This window comes from Musa acuminata, chromosome BXJ2-8, assembly GCF_036884655.1.
Source record: "Musa acuminata AAA Group cultivar baxijiao chromosome BXJ2-8, Cavendish_Baxijiao_AAA, whole genome shotgun sequence".
Classification (NCBI taxonomy): Eukaryota; Viridiplantae; Streptophyta; class Magnoliopsida; order Zingiberales; family Musaceae; genus Musa; species Musa acuminata.
This window is the reverse complement of record NC_088345.1, coordinates 1,521,645-1,545,172: the sequence shown is the minus strand read 5'-3', so window position 1 is coordinate 1,545,172 and position 23,528 is coordinate 1,521,645. Positions and strand designations below refer to the sequence as shown.

The window sequence follows — 23,528 nt, the reverse complement described above, 5'->3', positions numbered from 1 at the left end:
TAGATCTCAGGTTTGAATCTGTACAAGTGAATCATATATGCAAATTAATATAATGCTGGTGGAAAGAAAAAAAGAAAAGAAAAGAAAGTTGGCATGTAATCTTTAGAAAAGTAAATTTTGTGAATGCAGTAGCAGAACTCATTGCAAAAGGCAATCCATTCATGAGAGCCTGATATCTGCAAAGGATGTCCTTGTCAACTGTAACTAGTAATTGATCTTTCATATCTGTTAGTGCAAATCAGTAATGGTCTTAAAATTAAAGTGCGAGATGTACATTTCAGGGAAACAAAAATTAATAACATTTTCAAGTACAGTTTCGTTCGATGCTGACACAGATAACTCGTGTTCTTGCATTGGAAGCAGCAGCACTTCAAGCAAAGAGTAGATCTATCGATTGATATCCAGGCTGCTTTACGGTTGTTCCTGAATTAAGAAGGTCTCATTATCATCTGCAGCATTTTTATCTCATCTTCCTCCACAAGCTCCCTCAGGAGTTCATCATCGATATGTTCCACCTGTCTAGAAGAGGAAAATTCGATGTAACGGCCAAGGAAAATCATCTTCGACATCCAAGCCTTCCGTGCATTACTCTTGTACTTGCCCTCTTCCCAAGTCCCTGAAGCCAATAGCAGATACACATAGACCACTTTCTCCTGCCCTGGTCGGAATGCTCGAGCAATTGCTTGCCTTGTCTTGGAATGGTTCCACTCTGAGTCCAACATAACCAACCTGGATGCTGCAGTCAAGCTAATGCCTTCGGCACAAGCTGTGGTTGATGCAAGCAGAACCTTGCATTTGCCATGGACATCACCGTTAAACTTGTCCATTATTTTTGCACGCAGAGGGAGCTCTTGATCGCCTTGCAGAACCAGTACTTCTTCTCCTTTGTTCCACCCAAAGATAAGCTTAAACAAATCAACCAGAAAGTTCAATGGAGAGATATTGTGACAAAAAACCAAAACCTTCTCCCCTCGAATATCGGATTTGTGCACAAGATCAATCACAAAATTTACTTTGGAACCAAGCCTGAAATTTTCTCTACATTTACTGATGGTCTCCAACTCATCTGCGCTGAAGAAACTAGTCACACAACCCACTGATTTTACCAACCATGGGTGGATAGAACATACTGTGACCAGTATCTCCAATTCAAGTGGGTATCTTTTGTGTGGCACTGAGTTCTGTAACTTCATCAACATTTCATGTTGAAGTTCTGTTGACGCCAACATAATAGTGTAAATTTCCAAGCCAGGAAGCATATCTAATATTTCACTGCCATAAACATCGACAAATCCACCTGTGATTTTGTTTAACAAACCAAACCCTTGCTTTCTGTCATGTTCTTTGTTTGATTCAATATTTTGTCCAACTTTTTCCATGAAAAGCTTTCTTGCCAGTCTTTCTTTGCGAATTTTTGTCTTTGCTTGCTTTTGCTTATTTCTATCAAAAAGATTCAGCATATTTGGCTCCAACTCATTGATAACATCGTCAACAAAGCGAGGTCTGGCCAGAGCTAGTGTGTTGAAGTATTCCTCAAAGTTGTTTTGAAAAACTGTCCCAGATAAAAGAACTCTGTTTTCAGTCTTCACTTCCATCAAGAGCTTCCGTAATTTTGATTTGGTGCTTCTTGGGTTGTGACCCTCATCCAGAATCAAAATCCCAGGACTTTTTTGCAGAACTTCAGCCACGAACCTAATATGCTCGAGTTTTGAATATTGCTTCGACAAGGCAAAGAATGATGAATAATTCATTAGAAGAATACTTGGATTTTCATGCCATTGTTGTAGCTTTTTAACAGAATCCATTATTTGCCTCATTTTCCTACTTGGCATACTAGTCCTGAAGGATGATGTTCTAAATTTGTTTTCCCTTTGAATCAGGTAAACAGGAACTGAAATCCCCCATTTCTGAAATTCCTTGCTCCAGGTATGGATGGCAGATTTGGGAGCAAGTACCAAGGGTCGGCTTTTAGGAAATAGTCTCAAGTAGCTGACAATAAACGCAATTATAAGCAAGGTTTTTCCTGAACCAGGAGAATGTGAGATCACACAACCACCAGTATTTTCTGACAAATGGTTCATCTCTTCAGGTTTCAAAGATCCAGTGGTGTTTTTCCAGATAAACTCAAAAGCTTTCTTCTGGTGAAGGTGTAATTTTGACTGGAGATCATCTATCAAGGACCATACATTTTCACACCTTTCTGATAACGAAATTTCCCTCGAGGAAATAGCATCTCCTAAAGCGTTCAGTTCCAGATCATACCGTTCAATCCAGAGTGTTTGATCAACAAATTTCTCCTTGAATGAATTCCAACCATCTACCTGTAACTGTATGGAGCAAATATGAAATTGTTATATACAAAAAACCAATTTTGTCAAAATCAGCTAAGGAACTACAATTTCTGCCTTTGATGCTTACAAATGGTGGTGACACATGCTTTATTTCAGTGCAAACAAAGCTGCATAACCGACATCTTAGTCCAATCTCATCATGCAGCTCGTAATCATGTTGGCATTTTTCTTCACCATATTCCACTGAATTGAAAGTACCTTCGGTTTGGGATTCGAAGTTCACTGCCTGCCAATTCCTTAAAATAGCTTCTATGAGAAAAAAAAATTGCACAATTTTTGTTAACAAAATAAGATAAAATGATATTTCTTATAACTAGTATTTTCACATCTCATTTGGACTTATTCTAAGACCTGTGTCAAAAGATGCTACAGAGAAAAATAAAAATAAAAGAGACCAACATAAACATAAAATAAAAGACACCAAAAGCAAATCAAAGAAAAACATAAAAAGAGGATGAATTTAACAGTTTTAAAGATTTACACATAACAGCGATAGTCTCCTAATGTTTCCATCATTGTTAAAAACATAGACAGACTGTTTCAGAAATGATTTGGCTGACAGAACTTTATTAAAGTATCTTTAGTCCTACTTAGCATGGTCTGATGCACCAGATAAATGAACAAATTGTAATACTCTAAATCGGTCATACCTGCTTCTGTTCAAGAAGAGCAAGTGTGGTCAAAGAATGCTCCATCTCTTTCCATAAATCTTCGTGTTCTTTTTGTTCTGCTGGAGTATCAGCCAATGGTGTCCAGTTAAAATCTTCTTCTTCTTCTTCTTTTGGTGAAGCTGTTGGTTGATAAGCTGCCTGTGGCACAATAGGCTCAAACTGTCTCTCAATTTGATTTCTAATATTTCCTATGCACTTCTCTATCACCTCTTTGCACTCATTTGGATTTGCTAATTTCTTCCTTTTGAATCTTCTCTTGTATACATGTAGAGGAATATGGTCAATTTCATTTGACGATGGGTCCGTACTTCCATCTTTACCTCTTTTGTGTAAGCCTATCAGTGTCATTTCATGCAGATTGGAAGAATGCCGTGAGTGAAGCAGTGCAGATTTTCCCTCCAACAACTTCTGTTGTTGCAATTCCACATAATCAAGATCCCCCTCTAATAAAACCCCAGATTTAAAAGGAATACAAGTTTCATCAGTTCCATTTATACCCTCTATCACAATCTTCTTAGTACAGCGACCAAAATCTGGTGAAGAATAGCTACTAAAACGATCAGGGACCACTTTTAATCGTTTAGAATGTCTCAAACTCGTGTGTTCATATAAAAACTCAACTTCTGAGTCGCTTTCAACATTGACAACATGATGGTTGGCCTCAGTTGCTTTCTCGGGAGTTATTTCCTCAGAAGGTGCCATGACAACAGTCTGAATCTTAGGCTTCAGTATCTCATTGGACCACTGGAAGCGCATGATCTTTATTGTCTCATGGGAACTTGAATTGGTTATGTTTGTGGCACCATCTGACTGTAGATTAGATAGACTTGCAGACTCTTGATAGCTTTTAGTGATAAAAGACACTAACTTATTTTGAACCAACTTCAAGTCAAAACTCATCCCCTTTAGAGTGGACAGTACAAGCAACCATGCAACTTCAGAAGAAAATGCTTCGTTGAGCAGCTTACTTTTACCGTAGGATACACAATCTACAGTTGAGTTCCATTGGTAATATCCATCTTCACAAGGTTCACTTTGGAGTTTCTGAAGGATGGAAATGTTATCAATTGGAACAACCTCAGCCCATCTGTCATTTCTGCCCTTCTTCTCACTCACCGAAGATTTGTTTGTACAAATCATGACCGAGAATAGGAAACTGCAGTGATCTACATGACGGACTTTCTTGATCGAGATAATTATTGCATCATGCCAAGAGAGCAACTGCAAAAACGTAGCAATTATGATTCAAATGGGTGCCTAGCAATATCCAAGGCCATGATGGTGGAATGGCTTCTATCACAATCTGGTTCGAAGCTGCTAAACAAGGGTAGATATAAACAAACAAATGAATGAAATAACATGGCTTACAGGTTTTTGCACTTCTTGGCCAAAATTTGCTGAGACTGGATGACGTGAAAGCACACACACCTCTACGCCAGGCTTCAGAAAATGGATGCAATCACTCAAGCTTGCTTTCCTAGATCTCATACGTAGACAATCACCATCTACTTTATCCACAATCATGGTTCCGTGGTAGTTTAACTTTGCAAAAGTACTTCCATTTCTGATGCTAATATGATCTACTCCATGCCAAGATCCATGATAATATGCCTCAAAGGCTGAAGGTTAGCATTTAATTATCTGTCAGTCTAATTACCAGGAAGCAAGAGAAAACCTAAAAACAGAGATCTAAAAAGGAAACTAGGTTGCTTTTTTATGGTAACCATAGCCAGGTTAAATTCATCAAACTTAAACATCAAAGCTCTGATAAGTAGCAAGGTTTGCTCTTGTTGTTCTTCAGAATCTATATATTCCACACTGGAATTAGTCATGGATGATGTAAATTCATGAGTTTGCTTTGATCAGTGGGTTCATTTTTTTTTTATAAGATCCACATGATGCTTTGAATGATCGCTTTCTTAATTTTCTAACAAAGAAAATCTCATAGTATCCAAATCCTTCTTAAAGAATTATCCATCTAGAATTCTAGGTGTCCACATTCAATTGGATTTTCATGAATGATTGTGTTTGCTTACGAGTTCCATTAATCGGATGGTTGCAGTGAGACAATCTCCTTTTTGACATTATTTAACAGCAACCTAGCTTTTAGTGTACCACATCCACAAGAACCACCTGCAAAAAAAAAGGGGGGGGCAGTCACACTCAGATGTATGATCAAAAATATGAATTACTCGATATAATTTTGGAAGTGCAACATAAACAAATGTAACCATGAACTTCTAATATTTGACAATGTGCGATGAGATACAGCAGCCCTGCCGGCCAAAACACAACATATAGAAAATAACAAGCAAAAATAAAATTTTCTAGCTATAATCAAGTTAAAAAACAGGACATTTACACACTTTCAAGATTAAAATCACATGCAAAGTGGAAGCAAGTCAGCAAATCAGTTAAAGTGGGAGGACAATTATAGTCATCTAGCAACTACGCTATCAAAAGAAACGATTACAAAATGAACCAATAAGACTCCGACAAATACATTTTTTTTATGGTAACTACAATAGCATAGAGACATAATTAGAAACCACTGCAGAAATTAATAATGGCTTCTCAATTTGATCACGTCGCAATTAACCTTTGCAACAGGGAAAAATCTCAAAAGAAAAGAAAAAAAAAACCGCAGTTTTGCTTGCAATGAACACAACTCTTCTAATGCCTCTCTTCATAATCAATGATTTAAACCTATCACAATCATCACGAGAAACATCTCAAACCGCATCGCGACTAAATTAAGACAGACAAAGATTAATCGTTCAAGGCAGTCAAGGAGTGTCTCGATAGTTAACTATTTCCGGTTACGAGCATCTGGTTGCGCTTTCTCTTTCTATGCTCAGTAACACGAGCGTACATCGCGAGTCGCTTCTGCCAAAAGTTACCTGCCTTTCGACCATGGGCACAAAAGTAGGAGGGGGAAACAAGAAGATGCAACAGGGCCGAGAGCGCATTGTGCCTCTTACCGGCGGGCGGGTGGTCGGAAAGCAGCGCCGCCGACCAGCGGCGAGGACGGGGCGGCACTGCGATTCTGGGAGAGAGAGGAAATTGATTGCCCGAGAAAAAAAAATTGGTCGCGTAGGTGCTTTATCAACCCTGTCGAGTTTCTCGGTTCTCGGGAGGGTAACTTTATACGGCAGTGCTATTGATACTCGTTAAAGTTACGAAAACGAGTAAAATAACGTTTATCTTCTCCCACATCCAACGGCTTCGCCTGTTGCCAGCACAGCACGTAAGCTTCACGCGTGATCTTGGTCGTAGGCGTAACGCTTTATCGACAGTGTAACCGGACATGAGTCAAACATGGCGTGTGGCCCACATTGCGATGCTGTGGGCCCCTTACATGAACTCCGATAGAACCCTAATCGGGATGAACCACAACAGAAGCGGGAAATGACCAGACCATGGCTTCGGTTTTGCTGAGGGGACGGGCCATCAGAGAGCTCGGCAGAGGGACCAGCTTCTCCTTCCTTCTACGCCGTGATGGAGGCGGCGGCGCCATCGCCGGAGGAGGAGCAGGTTTCCTCCGCTCCGGCTCCTCGTCCTCCGCCTCGCTGGCTTCGAGCCCTAGCCTCTCGATCTGGCGGCGGAAGAAAGAGATGGGGAAGGAGGGCCTGTTCGTGGTCCAGCAACTCAAGCGTCTCGCCTCCCACGGACCGCGCCTCCAGCAGTTCATGAGATCCCACGTCGCTCGGCTTCTGAGAACGGATCTGCTTGCGGTGCTCGCCGAATTCCAGCGTCAGGATAACGTTTTTATAGCCATGAAGGTGAGATGGATTGATTTTCCATGCTCCTGATTGAATTGTTCTGCTGTGTTGGCGATTTGGTTCGATTAGATTTGGGAGCATTTATGTGATTTTGTTAAAATTTCTGCTGCTTGCTAATTAGGTAGTGATGGAACAAAAAGATGCTCTCTTGTGAAGGTTTTAACAAAAAATATGGTGGTTATTGCCGTCGATCCTGCGTTGGTTGAGCCCTTGTGCAAAAGGCCGCCCTTTATTGCTATACTTTAGTTTGGAGATGCAAAGAATGTCATGTAGTATAAAAAATATCAATTATTTTTGTACAAAAAATATATTGGCAGTTAAAACAATTAAACAAAGAGGTGTTAAATTGGATTTACATGATCTTTACATTTGAAATCCAAAACTTAAGCCACATTTTACCACTGTTCACACAAGTAGAATATAGAAAGTTGTTCTACTTATTGTCACAATGTTAGTAGGAATGTCTATGTTTCCCATGCTGTGCCCTTTTCATATTCAATTTGATTTCTACTAGTCCCAACATAAACATGGAAGTGAACCTTGGTTTTTTCACGTTGTAAATGGCGCATGGCCATATTACGCCTAGGTACGCGTAGGTACGACTGTTGGCTACGGCCGCTTGGTGGATTAGAATTTCAGTTGATTGCTTTTCAGTTTGTCATAGATGATACGCTGATTTTTAACCAAGGACATGCATGTGCTGAAGCAGCAAGTAATTTAAATGGTTTTAGGAAAATTAGAATGATTTAGGTGACATGACATTGCATAGCAACATTATTATGCTGTTGCTTGTTTTGATTAAACATCAAAGATTGGGCAACTCTTGGAACAAAGGCCAAGAAAATGGAGGACAAAAGTAAATTCATATTTATAATCAGACTGAAAATTAAGCACCAGGGAATTTGTCAAAGAGAGGGAAAATGTGGAAAGAGGGAGACAAGGTGGCTCATCGTGCTTTTAGTTCATGGTTGGTTCAAGGTTAAGATAACCAAGTTAAATTTTTCTAAGCCGGCTAACTAACTTTAACTCTATTTTTTTATGTTTGGTTGATAAGGATGGGTTATCTAGGTTAGCAAGGAAAACATGGGGGTGTAATTTTAATTTTTAACACCATTTTGATGGGCTAATTTTCTCCAGTTATCTGGATTTAACCTCTTTGGATGGATCTATTTAACCTCCTTAACTCGATATTGTTTGTTCGATGAACCAATAACTACCAACGTAAACCTCTTTAACCCTGGAGCAAATGCAACCTTTGAGCAGGACATAAATATTATGGTCTTAGTCTCGAAAAAGTTCATACCTTCATGCAGTTGACCACCTTCAATTTTTTGTGGTTTGAGGCATTAACTTAAGGTCAGAATGTCATCTAGATCTATTTGACATACACATTTGTTGGCAAGAAAAAAAAAAAAGGTTCATTTCTGTCTACTTTTCCTTAATTTGTGGATTATTTGATCATCCTCTTTCAATGAAAAAGTTTTAAGATATCTTTAAATCTTTACAGATTGTATGACATGAATCTCTATCGGTAATCACTCCAGGTGAGTTATAAAGTCTGTAGAGGCCAAGAGAAAAGTGATATTGCAGAGGATAAGTGGATGAGTGAAATGTCCAAAAGGTTATCACAAAGCATACATATACAGGAAATTTACATAGGAAGAGAGCTCGCTTTTGAAGTTTAATTAGCAATTTGAGAAATCTTGAGATTTTAGATAACTCTTATGAATAAACACCCCATTTTACCTATTCAGGAGCTGTCTAATCTAATTTCTTCATGAACAATCTTTGAACCATTCAACATTTAATTGAACAGCTGACCATTATGTTGTATGGTAGCATTCATGAAGTTCTCGTTTCCTGTTGTGGTGATATGGGGTCATTTTTCCTGAGAATAATGCTTAATTTCTCTTAAATGAATAACAATAAATGCTTGTTTTCTACCCATATGCAACTGAATGATAAGCATTTAGGTTGATTAGAATATCACTAACTTTATTAACTGTCTTAGATATATGATGCAGTGCGGAAGGAGATATGGTACCGGCCAGATATGTTTTTCTACAGAGACATGCTCATGATGTTGGCAAGAAACAAGAAGTTGGAGGAGGCAAAACAGGTTTGGGCACATCTGAAGAGTGAGGATGTCCACTTTGATCAGCATACCTATGGTGACATTGTGAGAGCTTTCTTGGATGGTGGGCTACCTGCTTTTGCCATGGAATTTTATGATGATATGAGAAGCTCTCCTGATCCACCATTATCTCTCCCTTTCCGAGTTATGTTGAAAGGTCTCATACCATATCCTGAATTGAGGGAAAAAATGAAGCAGGATTTCTTGGACTTGTTTCCTGATATGATTGTATATGATCCACCAGATGACTTGCTTGATGAGTAGGGAGTAATTGTATCCTCTCGAGAAATTTGAAACACCCATCTCTTATCAAGCTGCAATAGCAGTTCTAAGAAAGATGATTGATGATATAGGAAAATGAACCTTTGGTCATTCTGCAATTTATGGAAACTTAATCTCTCTCTGGTCCACGATCCAAAAGTTTGCTGTGTGGATCGAGAATGGATTCGTCGTTTCATATGGTATGATCGCCATCTTGGTATATAGCTCAATGACGATGAAATGTGTATGGTATGACGATGAAATATGTATGGTATGATCGCCATCTTATTATTGCGTATCCCCTTCATTTGGTTATTCGCTCCTAATGTGGGCCTTCCCACCCTTAATACGACATCCGGGCCGTCCGCTGCAAAATTGGGCCTTGCTCTGGTTAATCTCAGCCGTCTCTGGTTAATATTTTCTCCACGACTAAACATTGACTTATGGTTACTTAAACCCATATCTTGACCCGACCCAACACAAAGATGGAAGAAACCAATCGATTCCGCGATTCCCACATCAGCAAGCCCCGCTTCTTCCGCCCTCCCCTCCCCTCTTTTTAAGACCCCCCGTTGTTTCCTTCTTGCGCCTCAGTTATTCCGCACCGCCAGCCGAAAACCCTAACTGAAAGCTCCGATGGCGACCAAATTTGGCGTCGCCGGTGGCATACCGGAGCGCCGGGTCCGGCCGATTTGGGACGCCGTCGACTCCCGGCAGTACAAGCCGGCGCTCAAGCTCGCCTCGAGTCTCCTCGTCAAGTACCCCAGCTCTCCTTACGCCCTGGTGAGTTTCTCACTTTCTTGATCTGTTTCTATGCCATCTCGGGTACTCTTAGACACTCATGGCAGCCTGTCGCATTCGTTCTTGACACTTTGATCTTTCGCGTTCTTGAAACCCGGAACTTGATCGGCGTAGGGGAAATCTGTTCTTTGGTGTTTTGATCATTTGTTGTTGGTAAAAACCTGGAAATTAAACCGAATCGTGGACGTAAAGATCGTTTCGTTTAGTATGTTCCTTGGCGTTTGGATTATGTGGTGTTCTTGAACGCTAGAACCTAATCCGAATTAGGCAAATAAGGTGCTGGCGTTCTTGATTTCCCCTTTCTTTGTCGTGAAGGATCTGGTTTACGAGCTTTTAGAAAACTATTGATTATATTTAACGCAAGAAGAGGCTAAGGGGAACCGACAGAACAGAAAACCAAGAAGCCAAAGAAGGTGATTGTTTTCTTAAAATGATCCTTGGTACAAAATGAAACCACCTCTCTTGAGAAATTTGCAGGTGAAGGATCCTACTGCTATCGTAGTATTGGAACATTGCCGAGTTAAATAAAGAATACTTTTCCTCCAAATAAGTAACAATTTCTTTGCTGAAAGAAAAAACCCAAGAACCATAGTAGTCACTTTATAAACATGACTGGCTATCATATAGACGGTACATATCATCTGATTATGCTGTCCTAAAACTTTATGGATGAGGATCGAGGAAAGTGTAGACCTTAAATATTGTACTGTGAAAAATGATGATCGAGTTTATTAGAGACTTATCCTTTAGACAAGTGAAAGCTTTCATATTTGCCAAAGCAGGGGATCGTTTCTTTACCTAAATGTTCCAAGTGTTACAAATAAAAAACAAACCTCCATTTCTACGACTCTAATGGTGGGTTGATAGGGTGGTTGATCAACTGAACTCAAGGCGTAGCATCTCTATCATCTTTTAGTTTTGAATTTTTTCCCTTCTGAGACAAATTTTGGCTGTACAACTTGCTTTCTGTACCCATCTGGTTGTTGATTTTAGTATTTGGTCAACCGGCTAACCTAATTTCTTTTTCTAGTCTGAGTGTTGAATTGTAGTCAGAGTTCATGGATGCAATAGCTTGTGCAGAAAGTGACTTATGTTGTGTGTCTGTTTCATACAGTCGAAAATTTCTTTTCTGCTTCTCATTACCAAGTGCTTATTTGATTTGAGCAGTCTGTATAAATCCTTATAAGAGCAGGTTTTGGAGTTGTAAGAAGCTGTAAGAGGAATGTGATAGGATATGTAATTATAAATTCAGGTCATGGGAAGTGTCAGTCACGGCTAAATGAATTGGCAACCGGTAATACACAAATGACTGTACTCACCCTGCTATTCGGTTGCACTCCTAAGTATGTTAGAAGCAAGTTTTTTAGTTGCCCTACACTGTGTATACTTATCAGTATGTACTGTGCCAGGTTAGGAATGGCAAGAGGTCATACCACATTGTAGAAGAGGCTATGCAAGTTTTCTTTTGCATAGTGGCATGAGCAGCTAAAAACAATAGTCTCTCATTTTATTCCATGAATAATATAAAAAGGATTAAGAATTTTTTATCCTTTATTCAGTTGTTTTTCTGACCGTATCTTCCTTTGTGCTGCTACAGCTGCAACTCATGTAAATTCTAGCCTAATTCAATGAAACTCCAAACCTCATAAATTTGTCTTTATATCTCAAGTTCATAGTTTGCCTTTCTCTTCGCTCCTCAATGGAAAAACTATTTTCGACAGAAAATAAATTATCCTTATACCAAAATACTTGTTGCATATCTTAGCATATTTATTTTATTCATTGAAATATCTTTACAGAAAATTAGGCCAAGTAAATGAAGTATTAATTGATTTTATTCTAACATTTAAGCGTGAACTAAGGTAATAAAATTTCTGGTCTATCCTGGTTGGTTGTTCTTGATATCAACTTCGATCCTTAAACCTAGGACAATTATGGTCTTGATTCTAGCCATTCAAAACTTGTTTAAAACCCATAATAAATCATTTTCAACATCTTACTGAAGGTCTTGTAGTGATTCTATCATTTTTAGTTGGTCTAAGATGTCCGTGTTACTTATCTTTGCATTTTTTTGTATGTCTACTTGTGCCCTACCTCTTGTGTGCTTTTTCTCTAATGTATCAAGTTATTGTGAAATATTGTTAAACTGATTTCCAACTTCGTAATTTAGGCACTCAAAGCTCTTATTTTGGAGAGGATGGGAAAGCCCGATGAAGCATTACGTGTGTGCTTAGAAGCAAAGGAATTTTTATATTCTGATAATTTTCTTCATATCGATGAGCTGACACTCAGCACGTTGCAGATTGTTTTCCAACGGCTTGATCACTGTATATCTACTTTCTTTCAATTTTTGTTCTCTGCATGCAGTTATAATCTTTTAACATTTTAAAGCTTTGGCTGATATTACCAGTGGATCTCGCTAGTTCATGCTACGAGCATGCCTGTGCCAAACACCCAAACAACTTGGAGATCATGATTGGTCTTTTTAATTGCTATGTTCGTGAATGCTCATTTGTGAAACAACAGCAGGTTTGGTAGTTTCCATGATGTTGTAATATTAAATAAAATATGGAATATTTGGTTATTTTAAGTGGATTTTCATGTTACTTCTTTGTGAAAATTTTTCTGGTTGTTATGACAGATAGCTATAAAAATGTATAAACATTTCAGTGAAGAGAGGTTTTTGCTCTGGGCAGTTTGCAGCATTGAGTTACAGGTTTTTGATGTCTTTTCTTCTCCTTTTTGTCCTATATGTTTCAGTTGTATCTTCTATGTTATTTCAAGTTTTTTTAGCTGTTCTGATGACACGTCAGCAAAAAAAAAAAACTTTGTTTAAATTTGCTATCTTCAGAGATTCAAACTGAATTTTTAGTTAATAATTTTTTAGGACTTTTTTAAATTAATCCACCTTAGCTGTAGCATTTGTATCATTAGAAATGCGTAAAGATTTTCTTGACATTTTGAAGCATAGCATGATAAGCTTTATTGGGATCAAGAGTGTGACTTTCTGGTCCTTGTAGTTTTCTTATTTTAGTGACAACAAAGTGGTGTTATAGATGATGAGAATATAACTTATGGCATCATTAATTCTTCCCAAGTTGATGACATGTTATGTATAGAAAGTTCCTGTTGTGGTTGCTGAGGTCCGGATTGAGCAAAATTTCCTAAATAGTGTGGTTTTCTTGTCCAGGTTATGGTTTTTAATCTTGGTCTACTGGCTAGTATGGTACCGATGAACCAGTTGGTATATTGACCGGGACCGTCTGGTATCAGCTGAAAGACATAAGATTGCTATCAGACCATATGGTCTTTTGTCAGACCAATAAATATGTACTGATCAGTATTTGAAACCTTGACTCTACTTTTGTTGGTTTTGAAAATTCAACCCATGAAAATTTTGTGATATTATCTGAAATTTAAATTTTAGATATTGAATATGTTTTCTTATAAATTTTAAGTTTATTATCAGACATTTGGTATGTTTTCTGAATGCTTGGCCAATTGGTCATGTATGACAGGTAGTTTGCAACAGCAGTGGTCACAAACTGTTGCAGTTGGCAGAGGCTTTACTTAAGAAGCACATGGCTTCTCATAGCCTGCATGAGCCAGATGGTGTGGATTTTTTTCTCATCTTCATATATCTTGGCACCATTTATAATCTCTTTTTGTTTGGATTATTATACTTAATTATTATGCTTAATGTGACCATTCAAATTCACTTCAGCACTTGTTATGTATATATCAATACTGGAACAACAAGAAAAGTATGATGCAGCTCTGGAAGTTCTTTCTGGGAATCTGGGTTCTCTTATAGGAATTGAAGAGGATAAGCTAAGGATCCAGGTAGAGTTCCTGGATTGTACTAAATATTACTGTCATCAATATTCGTCCTTCTCAGTTCTCACATTTGTCCTTTTCCCTCATATATACTAAATTGGCTACATCAAGTTGATATAATCTGTTAGATGAGACTATGGTTTGGTTTTTAAGAGATGTCTCACATGTACTATAGTTGAAATCTACCAAATTTTCTTCTCTGATGTCCTTTTTTGATGTCAAGTTGACAGGGGAGGCTTCTTGCACGTGCATGTAACTATGCTGCTGCTGCAGAGATCTTCCAGAGAGTCCTAGAGTCATGGTATTTGATCATCCTATGACTATGTAGATTATTGATGCTACTGCTAGCTTTTTTACAGACTTCAAATGGATGGTACTAGAATGCCTGGATGATATAGATGGTGTTATGAACTATGAAATACGTCACTTTTTTGGTTTTTGTTTTATGGGAATTGAGCAGATACATACCAGTCTGCAACAGAAGTGCAAAAATGGCCTTCTTTAAAAGATATTATGGTTAGAACCTTTATAAAAACTGTGATTGTTTTCCTAGTTAAAAAGGCTGGAAGTCTTCAATCTACGTGAATAACTGATTCATCACTAAGGGATTCTCTCAATATTTTGCTTCTTGTTCAACATCCCCTCTCTTTTTTTTTCACTCTCTCGCCAAATGCACCAATTTGATAGTGAAGAAAATATCTAATTAGTCTCTTCAATTTTCAAATTACTACTTTCACTTGCAACAATAGCTTGCAAAAACCTCTTTGGCTCATGGTAAGCTTTGGCCATTGGCATGGTCTTCTGGCAAATTGTGGGAGAAATTAGCAAAATAATAGTGGATGGTCACAGTTTTCTGATAGTCAATGACAGTGATTCACATAAAGGTTAGGTTTGTCAGGGTTAGATCAATAAGCTTCATTTCTTGGAAAATTGTAAATATGCTTAACTAAGAAAGGTGAATATTATATGGAAGCTATAGGTATGATTATATCTATCTGAGTAGAATGCTGTACTCTTAGTTCTAATTTCTCCTTCTATTGTGGCTTAAGAATTTAAGTTTTTCTAATATATAAGACTGACATGTCTTTCTGCTAGAAAAGTGTATTTATTTATTTTTTTCCTCTGTGGCTTGTTAAGTTTTAATTGTAATTCTTAATGCACTATCTAAGCAGTCTGATTCCCTGTCTGTAATTGGCTTTCACTATATTTGATCTTTCTTTGTTACCACCATATTTGACCTTTGTACTTCTTTGATTGTGCAGTCCGGATGATTGGCAGACATTTCTGCATTATTTAGCATGTTTGTTGGAGGAGGATGTGAACTGGTCCAAGACAAATTCCTCCCATCAATCATGTTTACCATGTGTTGATGACATTAAAGCATGCAAGGCAACTCATTTAACCAAGGATGAGGTATACTTGAAACCATGAATATGATAATTCTTCTATTGCAATGCATTTTTGGTGGGAAATTTAAGTTTTTCCTTAATATGGAGCTTTTTCTTTTCTTTTCTTGTGAACAAAAACATACAGTTTGATTCACGAATCTCCAATGCTCTATCATTCGTTCAAAAGCTGCAAATGGATTGCCGTAATGATTGTGTTAGAGGACCTCACTTAGCACAAATTGAAATTGAACGGCGTCACCGTCTGCATGGAATAGCACATGATGGCAAGTTCATGGAGTCTTTGCTGAATTATTTTTATAGGTTTGTATTTGTCTCGTTTTAACTGGATATGAGACATGTTTATCTTGCTTTGGAGTGATCAATGGGTTGCTTTTATTAGGAAGTAATACCTGAATTATTAAATTTGCTGATTGGTTGAATCATAAACAAAACATTCTTTTTTTTCCTTTAATTTTCATGTAATTTGAACACAGACTATTCATGAAGAAATTTTCATGCTGCTTCAACTCTTGTGCTTTTCATTTTTACCACTGCTTATGTTATTGTTTTTGTCGGATATGATATATGAACTTGCTAAAAGTGGGCATCTTATCCTCTGTGCATTCTGAGTAAACAGTAATTCATACTTGTTTCTTTGAAGCCTTGTGTTTGATCCACGTCCAGATGAGTCTTTCTGGTTGTTGAAAGTTCCGTATCAGTCACTTCATTTCAATAATGCAAAAGAATTTATTATGGGTTGGTGGAAGTTTAATTGTATTTTCTGTATAAAGTGGGAAAATGAGCATCGATCTTATTTGTTTCCTTGCAATTTATATTTCAATGTCTTCTACATTTTCATAATGTAATGTGATAAATATATTCTCGAGACAGTGGATATGTTTTATGTTTAGCTCTATTTTTTCTGTATTTGTTCTTTTTATTGTTTGTAATTAAACTAAATCTTAACTCTGTACTATATTAACCTGATGAATGCAATGAACTGCTTGATCATAGTGTTTTCTTTTTTCTGGTTTGTAATATCAAAAGCCAAATATTCTGTCAAGTTTTGATATCTTTGTTGTGACAAATTCTATTTGATGTTATCTATTTAGGATCATAGTAATATAATTTTTATATTGCTCTAATATTATCTTTGAATCCAAGATATAGTAGTCTTACATTGTTTTTCATCTTTTTTGTTTGGGAGACCGCAGGTTTGGTCATTTGTCTTGCTTTACTTCTGATGTGGAAATGTTTCTTCGCCTCCTAACTGATGATGAGAAAGATCAATTATTAGACAATATGAGAACTTTGGAATCAACATCTGCATCCCCTATAAAAGCCCTGGGCCATGCTATGACAGTTTTTAAAGTACAAGAATCTTTTGGTTTCATGTTCACTCTCTCTCTTAGGGGTGGGTAAAGTTATTAATTTACTCTATGCTTAAAATAGCTGCATAATATCGTTTTAGTTCTACATGTATTGCACTAATGTTAATGTTCACCAATTTAATATTGTGGCTGAATCTAGATCTGCCATTTTGTAATCTAGGCATCTCGAACTTATGCTTATGTTATCATGGGACCATGTTTAACCATTCATATTCTCTATTTATGGATTTTTTGGAGGGCTTTAACCATTCATTTCATTTGCCATTTATGGACATTTTTAGAGGGCATGACAGAACTTCAGTGTTCATGATCATTTATGGACAATTGTGCACGAAAAAATTTTAATTATTCACTTCCTTAGCAATTATAAAATAGCTTCTTGATACATGAGAATAAGCAAATAGAAACCGATTAGTGGTTGAGGCTCAAAGATTAGCTCATAGATTGGAAGGTTTTGCAGATTGTTGATTTCGGTCTCTTGTTGATGAAAAAGAGAAGAATCATTAACTGCCAAGTGTATGGGTTCAGATCACATTCAAAACAGTGTTGGGAAAAGCAAAATGGGCTACCGAGCCTTAATTCTGCATTAGAAAAAATGAGGTGCCATGCCTATGGAAATCAAAATCCCTTTTTTTAATTTTCGTTTTCTTTGTATGTTTGTTTGTGCGTTGGTGGGAAATTACACCAGCTGACAAGGGATAGCAGTCCCTTGTTGCATCTGTTTTTTTTCCCAGGCCTGTGCTGGACCCTGGTTCAGGAAAATCATTTTTTTGCCTCTTTTTTCGAATAGTTCTAATCTGACTTGGAAGCCTTTCCATCACCTATCTTGTTCTAACATGCCTTTGGTAGTACAGCTGCTTTTTCTGGCACTTGTTCCAGTTCATTTAGTAACTGGCTGCAGGCACTTTATTATCGTTGAATTCCCTAGTCAGATTAGAGACCAATTTATCATGTTATGTACATTATAGCTTATGTAATTATGTAATTTGTTTTTTCAGTACATTTCTTCTTTAGATTGATATCTTGTGTTTTTGCATCAATTTGTTCTCTAAAGGACCTTGTTCTTCACCTAGCATGCCTTAACACTTTTTTGCTCTTTCTTTTCTTTCATAATACAACTTACCTTTACATGAAAATATTTTTCATTTTTCATGTCAAATGACTCTTTTGCTCACCTATTTTTGTTGGATATAGACATCAGAGCATTTTCAGTCTATTTGTGCTGGCTACTTAATGCATGACCTTACTGTCCTGTGATTACTTTACTGTCACTTATGTTTTTTATATGTCCTGCCATCATACTCAGAACTTGAAGGCACTGCTAGAAAAATGTTGGAAATGTTTTGTAAAGACCTTAAACTTTCAAGGGACCTGGACCCTCAGGAAAACATGCATGGAGAAGATTTGTTATCAATGGCCAGCAATATCCTTGTCCTGGTATATTTTTATTTGGAATTTTTTTTTCATTCATGCAAATTTTCTTAAAAAAATCATTAGATACTTTGTATTCTTTCATGGAAATTTGAACTCCAACCAGAAACAACCTTTTTTTAAAAATTAGCTCGGTTAATGTTTATATTTAAATTCCTGAACAATGCATGAATAAGTTCACATGTACGTCCTTGACTTATTTACATAAACATTTTAATAGCATTTAAAATTCTTGAAAGTTTACTACTTTGTAAACTTCTGACTTAAAATAGTGTATCCATACATTGTAAATGTCAAAAAGATTTTTTTTTTTGTTCATTTCTATTTAACCTTTTGCTTTTGTTCTGATCCTTTTCTTGGTTCTCATGCTTTCATCGACTTCTCTAGTGAACCCAAAGCTAATTCCAAACTCCAAAAAGACATAATAAAAAAGAAACAAAAAAATCTGCATTAGGTCCAAGCAGAAATAAAAGCTAGTTTTTGGTCAAACTGAATTATTTCTTACGAAAGTAACTTTTTTCTAATTTACAACTTATTGCAGCTGTTTTGGCGTACTAGGAAGCTGGGATATTTGTTGGAGGCAATTATGGTTTTGGAGTATGGCCTAAACATAAGAAGGTATATAAAATTATATGTCGTTGTCTTTAACTCTTGGTTTTATTAAACTGAAGTATTGCTATCTACATTTTTGTTTTTTGGCCTACTGTTGGGACCCCATTATCGGCTGTCCTCCTAACTTTTATCCTTGTAGTGTGCCTAATGGTGCATGTACATGTGACTACTGTCTGTGCTATGTGACAATTGTAGATTCTCATTCTCATCTTATTTTCAAAGGATGAAGAAAAAATATAACTTCTTGGTTTTTTAAATAAGGAATAGATCATCGTGTAGCACTAGAATGTGATAGATAGTATGCCAAAGGAAAATATTGAATTTTTTTCTTATGGTAAAAGTTCATAAAAATAAACTGGGGGGATGCTGTTTTTGGTTGAGAATTTTCCAAATACAGTTGTTATTTAGGTGTTTTCATCTTCTCACTAACTTCTGCATGATAGAGAAACTTTTGACATTTGTACTAGTGAATCCTCTGGATTGCGAGGGATTATTTATTTTATTAAAGCTGAGGCAGTAAGAGTTATATTTTGTATGAGAGAAAAATTGCTGCAGAAGTAAACATTTGCCCAAAATGGCTACGCAGGTGAAAAATATGTGAGAATTATAGTAAACATTTATTTGATGGTCATGGCTATGCAGGATCTGAAATTTGCCAAAATGGCTTGTTAGATTGAGCAATGCTGGAAGATTAGGAGTATTAGATGGCCCAACTGTGCTCGCCAAAGGCTGTGACACTGGGCATGATACTGCCACAATACTGTGGCATTGATCATGTATGTTGGTGATTGGCTTGCCCGCATGCTATGAGAACCATATCCTTGCTGAAGAAGTTTCACGAGGATTACTTAAATTGTTTGTTAATGCTGAAGTCTTGTGCTTATTATTGGTTCTATTACTGGTTGCTTTCTGAATATATGCTGGATAAATCTTTTGCAGTTCCCTGTTCCTGACTTGTCTGTCATGTTGATCAGATATGTCTGGCAGTACAAGATTCTATTATTGCATTTGTACTCTTACTTGGGAGCTCTACCATTAGCATATGAATGGTAATCTTAGTTCTTAGATGTGGATCAATATAAGATGGGTATTGGCATCTTATATTGTTTACTACTACATTCTTTCTAAGGTTTATGTTTGTTTTGTAGGTATAGTACACTGGATGTCAAAAACATCCTTCTGGAGACAGTTTCCCACCACATTTTGCCCCAAATGATCAGTTCACCACTTTGGCAGGAAACTGGTGATCTTTTGAAAGATTATCTGAAATTTATGGATGATCATTTGCGAGAAGCTGCTGATCTTACTTGTGTTGCATATCGTCATCGTAACTACTCAAAAGTATGTATGTCTTTTTATTTTTTTCCTTTTCGGATCCTCATTGTGTTGACTGTATAACTGAAAACTATGTGAAAGAATAAGGATGTTAGTTTTATCTGCATGTCTTTTATGCCATATATGTTACTCTTGATTTGCTCATCAAGATACGATAGACATCATAATCTGTCCATTACATGCAACAAAGAGAACAGTTTCCACTTACTGAAATTCTGTTAAATGTTTGTACAACTGAGTTTGTGGGAAAAATTAAGTTTATACTGCTCTCTTCTAGATGGTTTCGCTAAATTATTATTATTTTGAATACATATTGGTTCATCAAATAGTAAGTTAATTTTTGGAACAATGTGTATTTTGCTTGTTGAAGCCTATGTTGCTGCTGGATTACCCACTTTGTGCTGTATGTGATTCTGAGAAATTTTGATGTTCCATGTCATATTTGTTTATTAGGTAATTGAGTTTGTTCAGTTTAAAGATCGCCTAGAAAACTCGAATCAACTTTTGATGGCAAGGCTCGATGTGTCCATTCTGCAGCTTAAGCAGAAAGCAGATAGTCTTCAAGAAGTGGAGGTAAACAAATTTTGTTATTTGTAACACTCTCATCTCTTTAACCATTCTAATTCTTAGTAATGACATTCAGTAATAAATTGTTCCTTTGTGTTTGCAGTGCATCTTTGAAAACCTGAACTATGGCTCCAGGTTTCTTGAGATGTCGAATGAAGATAAACTGAAATCTTTGACATTTAACGAAGATCTCCAAGCAAGACCTTGGTGGTCTCCAACCTCCAGTGTAAATCTTCTTTCAGGTCAGCATGCTATGCTTGTCATGGCACTGTTTTCTGATCACCTGTTCTTTCACATTCCAGTTCCAAAATTTTAGTAATCTGTAAAACTAAATTCAATCTGTCAATTATACTTCTTTGTCACACAGTATGCATTCTGAAAGTTCTGGTTGTAAGGGTGGTTAGTTGTTGAAGCTTGGTTTTAACTGATTCATTTTAATGGTACAGGATGTTTTGAAGAAGGATCTGCATGCCTAAGAGAGAGCTTAGTATGCTTCTTAACTCTTTACTAATTCTATTTCTGCTGAAGATGTCAATGTGAAGATATTGCTAGTTCTGTAATTCGTTTTGCTTTTAATGGTACAGGATGTTTTTTTTTCTTGGTCTCGTGTTTCAAATAAATTGAAGTAATAAAGTGAAATGTTCCTTATGCCTTTGTAATTTAGTCATGCTCATTTGGCATTTATTATGTTTATCGTTTTGATATTCATTGCCAGACCTGCACAATTTATCACAATGCACCATTTCACTAAAAAAGACTTATTTGCCAAATTTGTTGGTTTCCTTTGATTATCTATATGTACAGTGGATTGGATATGTTATCTTGGATTGGATTTTACCAGAATCTGATTTATCTTGGACGCTAAGCAAACTTGTTCTTTGTTCCTGTTGTCTGCCCACTTCAACTGAATCACCAACAGTCCTGAAGACTGTTGTTATTTTAACCTGAGTTGCCTGACATTGAACAGAAAGAATTATCCAGTGTCGATATGATCCCTATATATAAACCCATTAAAAAAGACTCATTAATAAGATTGACTGGAATTATTCTTCACCTAATGTTTGCCTTAGTTTCGACTATTGCCATCTTTTATTCTTTCCCGTTTCCTATTCTTTTTACTGCTTATTTTGTACTCTTTAGTAATTGAAGTTGATAATCCATATGCCTATCAAATTAAGGCAATCTAGCAACTTTAGACAGAAGGTGCAGACTGGTTGTGAAAAAAGATGTTGCTTATGTACCTTAGGCTTCTACAAACTAAAGATGTTTTAAACTGGTATATTGACTTAAAGATTTTGGGCTTTAATGTCTAAAAAAAAGTTTCTGTTGATCGGTTTCCTGTGTCTGTCTGTTAGCAAGAATTTATTAATCAATTCAGGACACAAGATCACTGTTCCTTTTTTTTCTAAAATAAATGCTGTTTGAATGTTATTGCTCTTTCAAGCTTTTTATACTTCTCTATTCTATTCCAATGTGTGTAGAAAGGTGGAGACGAGGAATACATCGTGAAGAAAGTTATTGAGAGAAAATCTATTCTTCCTCGGCTAGTCTATCTGTCAATTCAGAGTGGTTCCATCTCCTTGAAGGAAAATGATCGTAATGGCTCTTTATCTGATGCTAGTGCTGTCGGCGAACTAAAATGTCTTTTGGAGAGATATGCAAGGAACATTGGTCTTTCTTTTGATGATGCGATTAGTGTGATTCTTGCCATCTCCAGAGGTCAAAAATCGTTCAAGGTATTAGTATGATGGATTAATTGTTGCTTTTACTGGAGTCTATTACTTATCCACACTATGGGCAAGAATAGTATATTTGAAGGGGTACTATGCATAAATCAGCTTTAGCAATGGCAATTTGGTTGAGCTTGAGTTGACCTAAGCCTGACTCATTTATATAGGCTTAGAATATCAAGCCTTACCTGACTTGTTAGGTTTTGGTTTGGGATAGAGCCTGAGATCTTTCAAAAACAATAAATACTTGGAAAGAGAACAATTGGAACAGTAAACATACATTATCTAGCAGTAAGGTTGCGCCCGATACATAATCTATCTGATACAAAGGCCTATTGATTCTCATGAGATTTTATTAAGGCAATGTTTTGTTTTTTTTTTGACAGGAATTCGGTTCAGATTTCATCAGCTGGATAAACTTCGCTGTTTTTGTCAATGCGTGGAACCTGTGTTGCCGTGGTGTGAAGCTACTCAACGAAGATAAATGTGGTATGAGTTCATGGAGAATTGTCGATAGCTTGGTTAAGTCTTGTGTTGCTGAACAACTGATGCATGCGGAGCCTATATTGGCATCTCCCGGAGACAAGCTTCCGATTTTGGTACAGTTGGTGACAGAACCCATTTCTTGGCATATCCTAGTAATGCAGTCACGTATAAGATGGATGCTTCCATCAGGAAGAAGAAAGAAGAGAAGTGGTATGACGGATCATCTCAGTTCCCCAGATATGCAGGCCATGTGTGGTTCAGTGCGGTGTTTAATTGATGCCATACAACACATCGAGAGATGGGTGGCAGATCAAATGAACAGGTCGGAGGATCAGGATCTGGATATTTTACTGTCCCATATACATAGAGGAGATGCTGAGGGCGGGCCAGGCTGTGTGTTGCAAAGCCTGGAACAAAATGCATGTGCCGACGACGTAGGTGACAGAATATTGGGAGCTCTACAATCCTGGAGTTGTGCTACCGTTTGTAGGAAAATAGTGGGGGCACAACGTAAGATGCTATCACATTTACTCCGAATATGCCAGGCGAAGTTGAAGCTGTTGCGCTCGATGCAATGACCAAAATGATGGAAGTAGTCAGGGTTAGGAGGGCTATTTATTATGCATCTTTTTTTGTGTTTTAGTGGTGATGGGGAGGGGGGAGCGGGGGTGACAGTGCTGCCCACCGTCTGACCCTTTGCCCCGAGCACACAGCACGTCTAAATTTTGATTATGTTCTTCTTCTTCTTTCT

The 23,528-nt window shown here is 37.1% G+C and overlaps 3 protein-coding genes across 5 annotated transcripts; 2 read left to right on the top strand and 1 right to left on the bottom strand.

Moving 5' to 3' along the window:
* Positions 1-228: 228 nt before the first annotated feature.
* Positions 229-6,143, bottom strand: LOC135618560 (SNF2 domain-containing protein CLASSY 1-like). The gene is made up of 6 exons (XM_065119523.1): positions 6,004-6,143; positions 5,059-5,155; positions 4,391-4,641; positions 3,002-4,243; positions 2,419-2,577; positions 229-2,327 (listed from the first exon to the last, which is right to left on the bottom strand). Exons 2-6 carry the CDS (start codon positions 5,105-5,107, stop codon positions 429-431), a joined length of 3,600 nt encoding a protein of 1,199 aa, XP_064975595.1. The 5' UTR covers positions 5,108-5,155; positions 6,004-6,143; the 3' UTR covers positions 229-428.
* Positions 6,144-6,410: 267 nt separating this feature from the next.
* LOC103994076 (pentatricopeptide repeat-containing protein At1g62350) lies at positions 6,411-9,337 on the top strand. Its single transcript, XM_009414354.3, has 2 exons — positions 6,411-6,804; positions 8,816-9,337. Exons 1-2 carry the CDS (start codon positions 6,442-6,444, stop codon positions 9,200-9,202), a joined length of 750 nt encoding a protein of 249 aa, XP_009412629.1. The 5' UTR covers positions 6,411-6,441; the 3' UTR covers positions 9,203-9,337.
* A 343-nt stretch (positions 9,338-9,680) lies between these two features.
* Positions 9,681-23,528, top strand: LOC135618558 (N-terminal acetyltransferase B complex auxiliary subunit NAA25-like). Of its 3 annotated transcripts, XM_065119519.1 has the most exons (19): positions 9,681-9,982; positions 12,171-12,327; positions 12,411-12,529; positions 12,642-12,716; positions 13,519-13,612; positions 13,725-13,843; positions 14,068-14,138; positions 15,100-15,250; positions 15,371-15,546; positions 16,440-16,639; positions 17,923-18,053; positions 18,589-18,665; positions 19,634-19,708; positions 19,808-20,000; positions 20,448-20,567; positions 20,665-20,803; positions 21,008-21,048; positions 22,043-22,297; positions 22,678-23,528. In XM_065119519.1, exons 1-19 carry the CDS (start codon positions 9,836-9,838, stop codon positions 23,353-23,355), a joined length of 3,018 nt encoding a protein of 1,005 aa, XP_064975591.1. In that variant the 5' UTR covers positions 9,681-9,835; the 3' UTR covers positions 23,356-23,528. The 3 variants fall into 3 exon arrangements, with proteins under 3 accessions (XP_064975591.1, XP_064975592.1, XP_064975593.1); XM_065119520.1 differs by lacking the exon at positions 9,681-9,982 and having other exon boundaries at positions 12,187-12,327; positions 12,392-12,529; XM_065119521.1 differs by lacking the exons at positions 9,681-9,982; positions 12,171-12,327; positions 12,411-12,529; positions 12,642-12,716 and adding an exon at positions 13,191-13,330.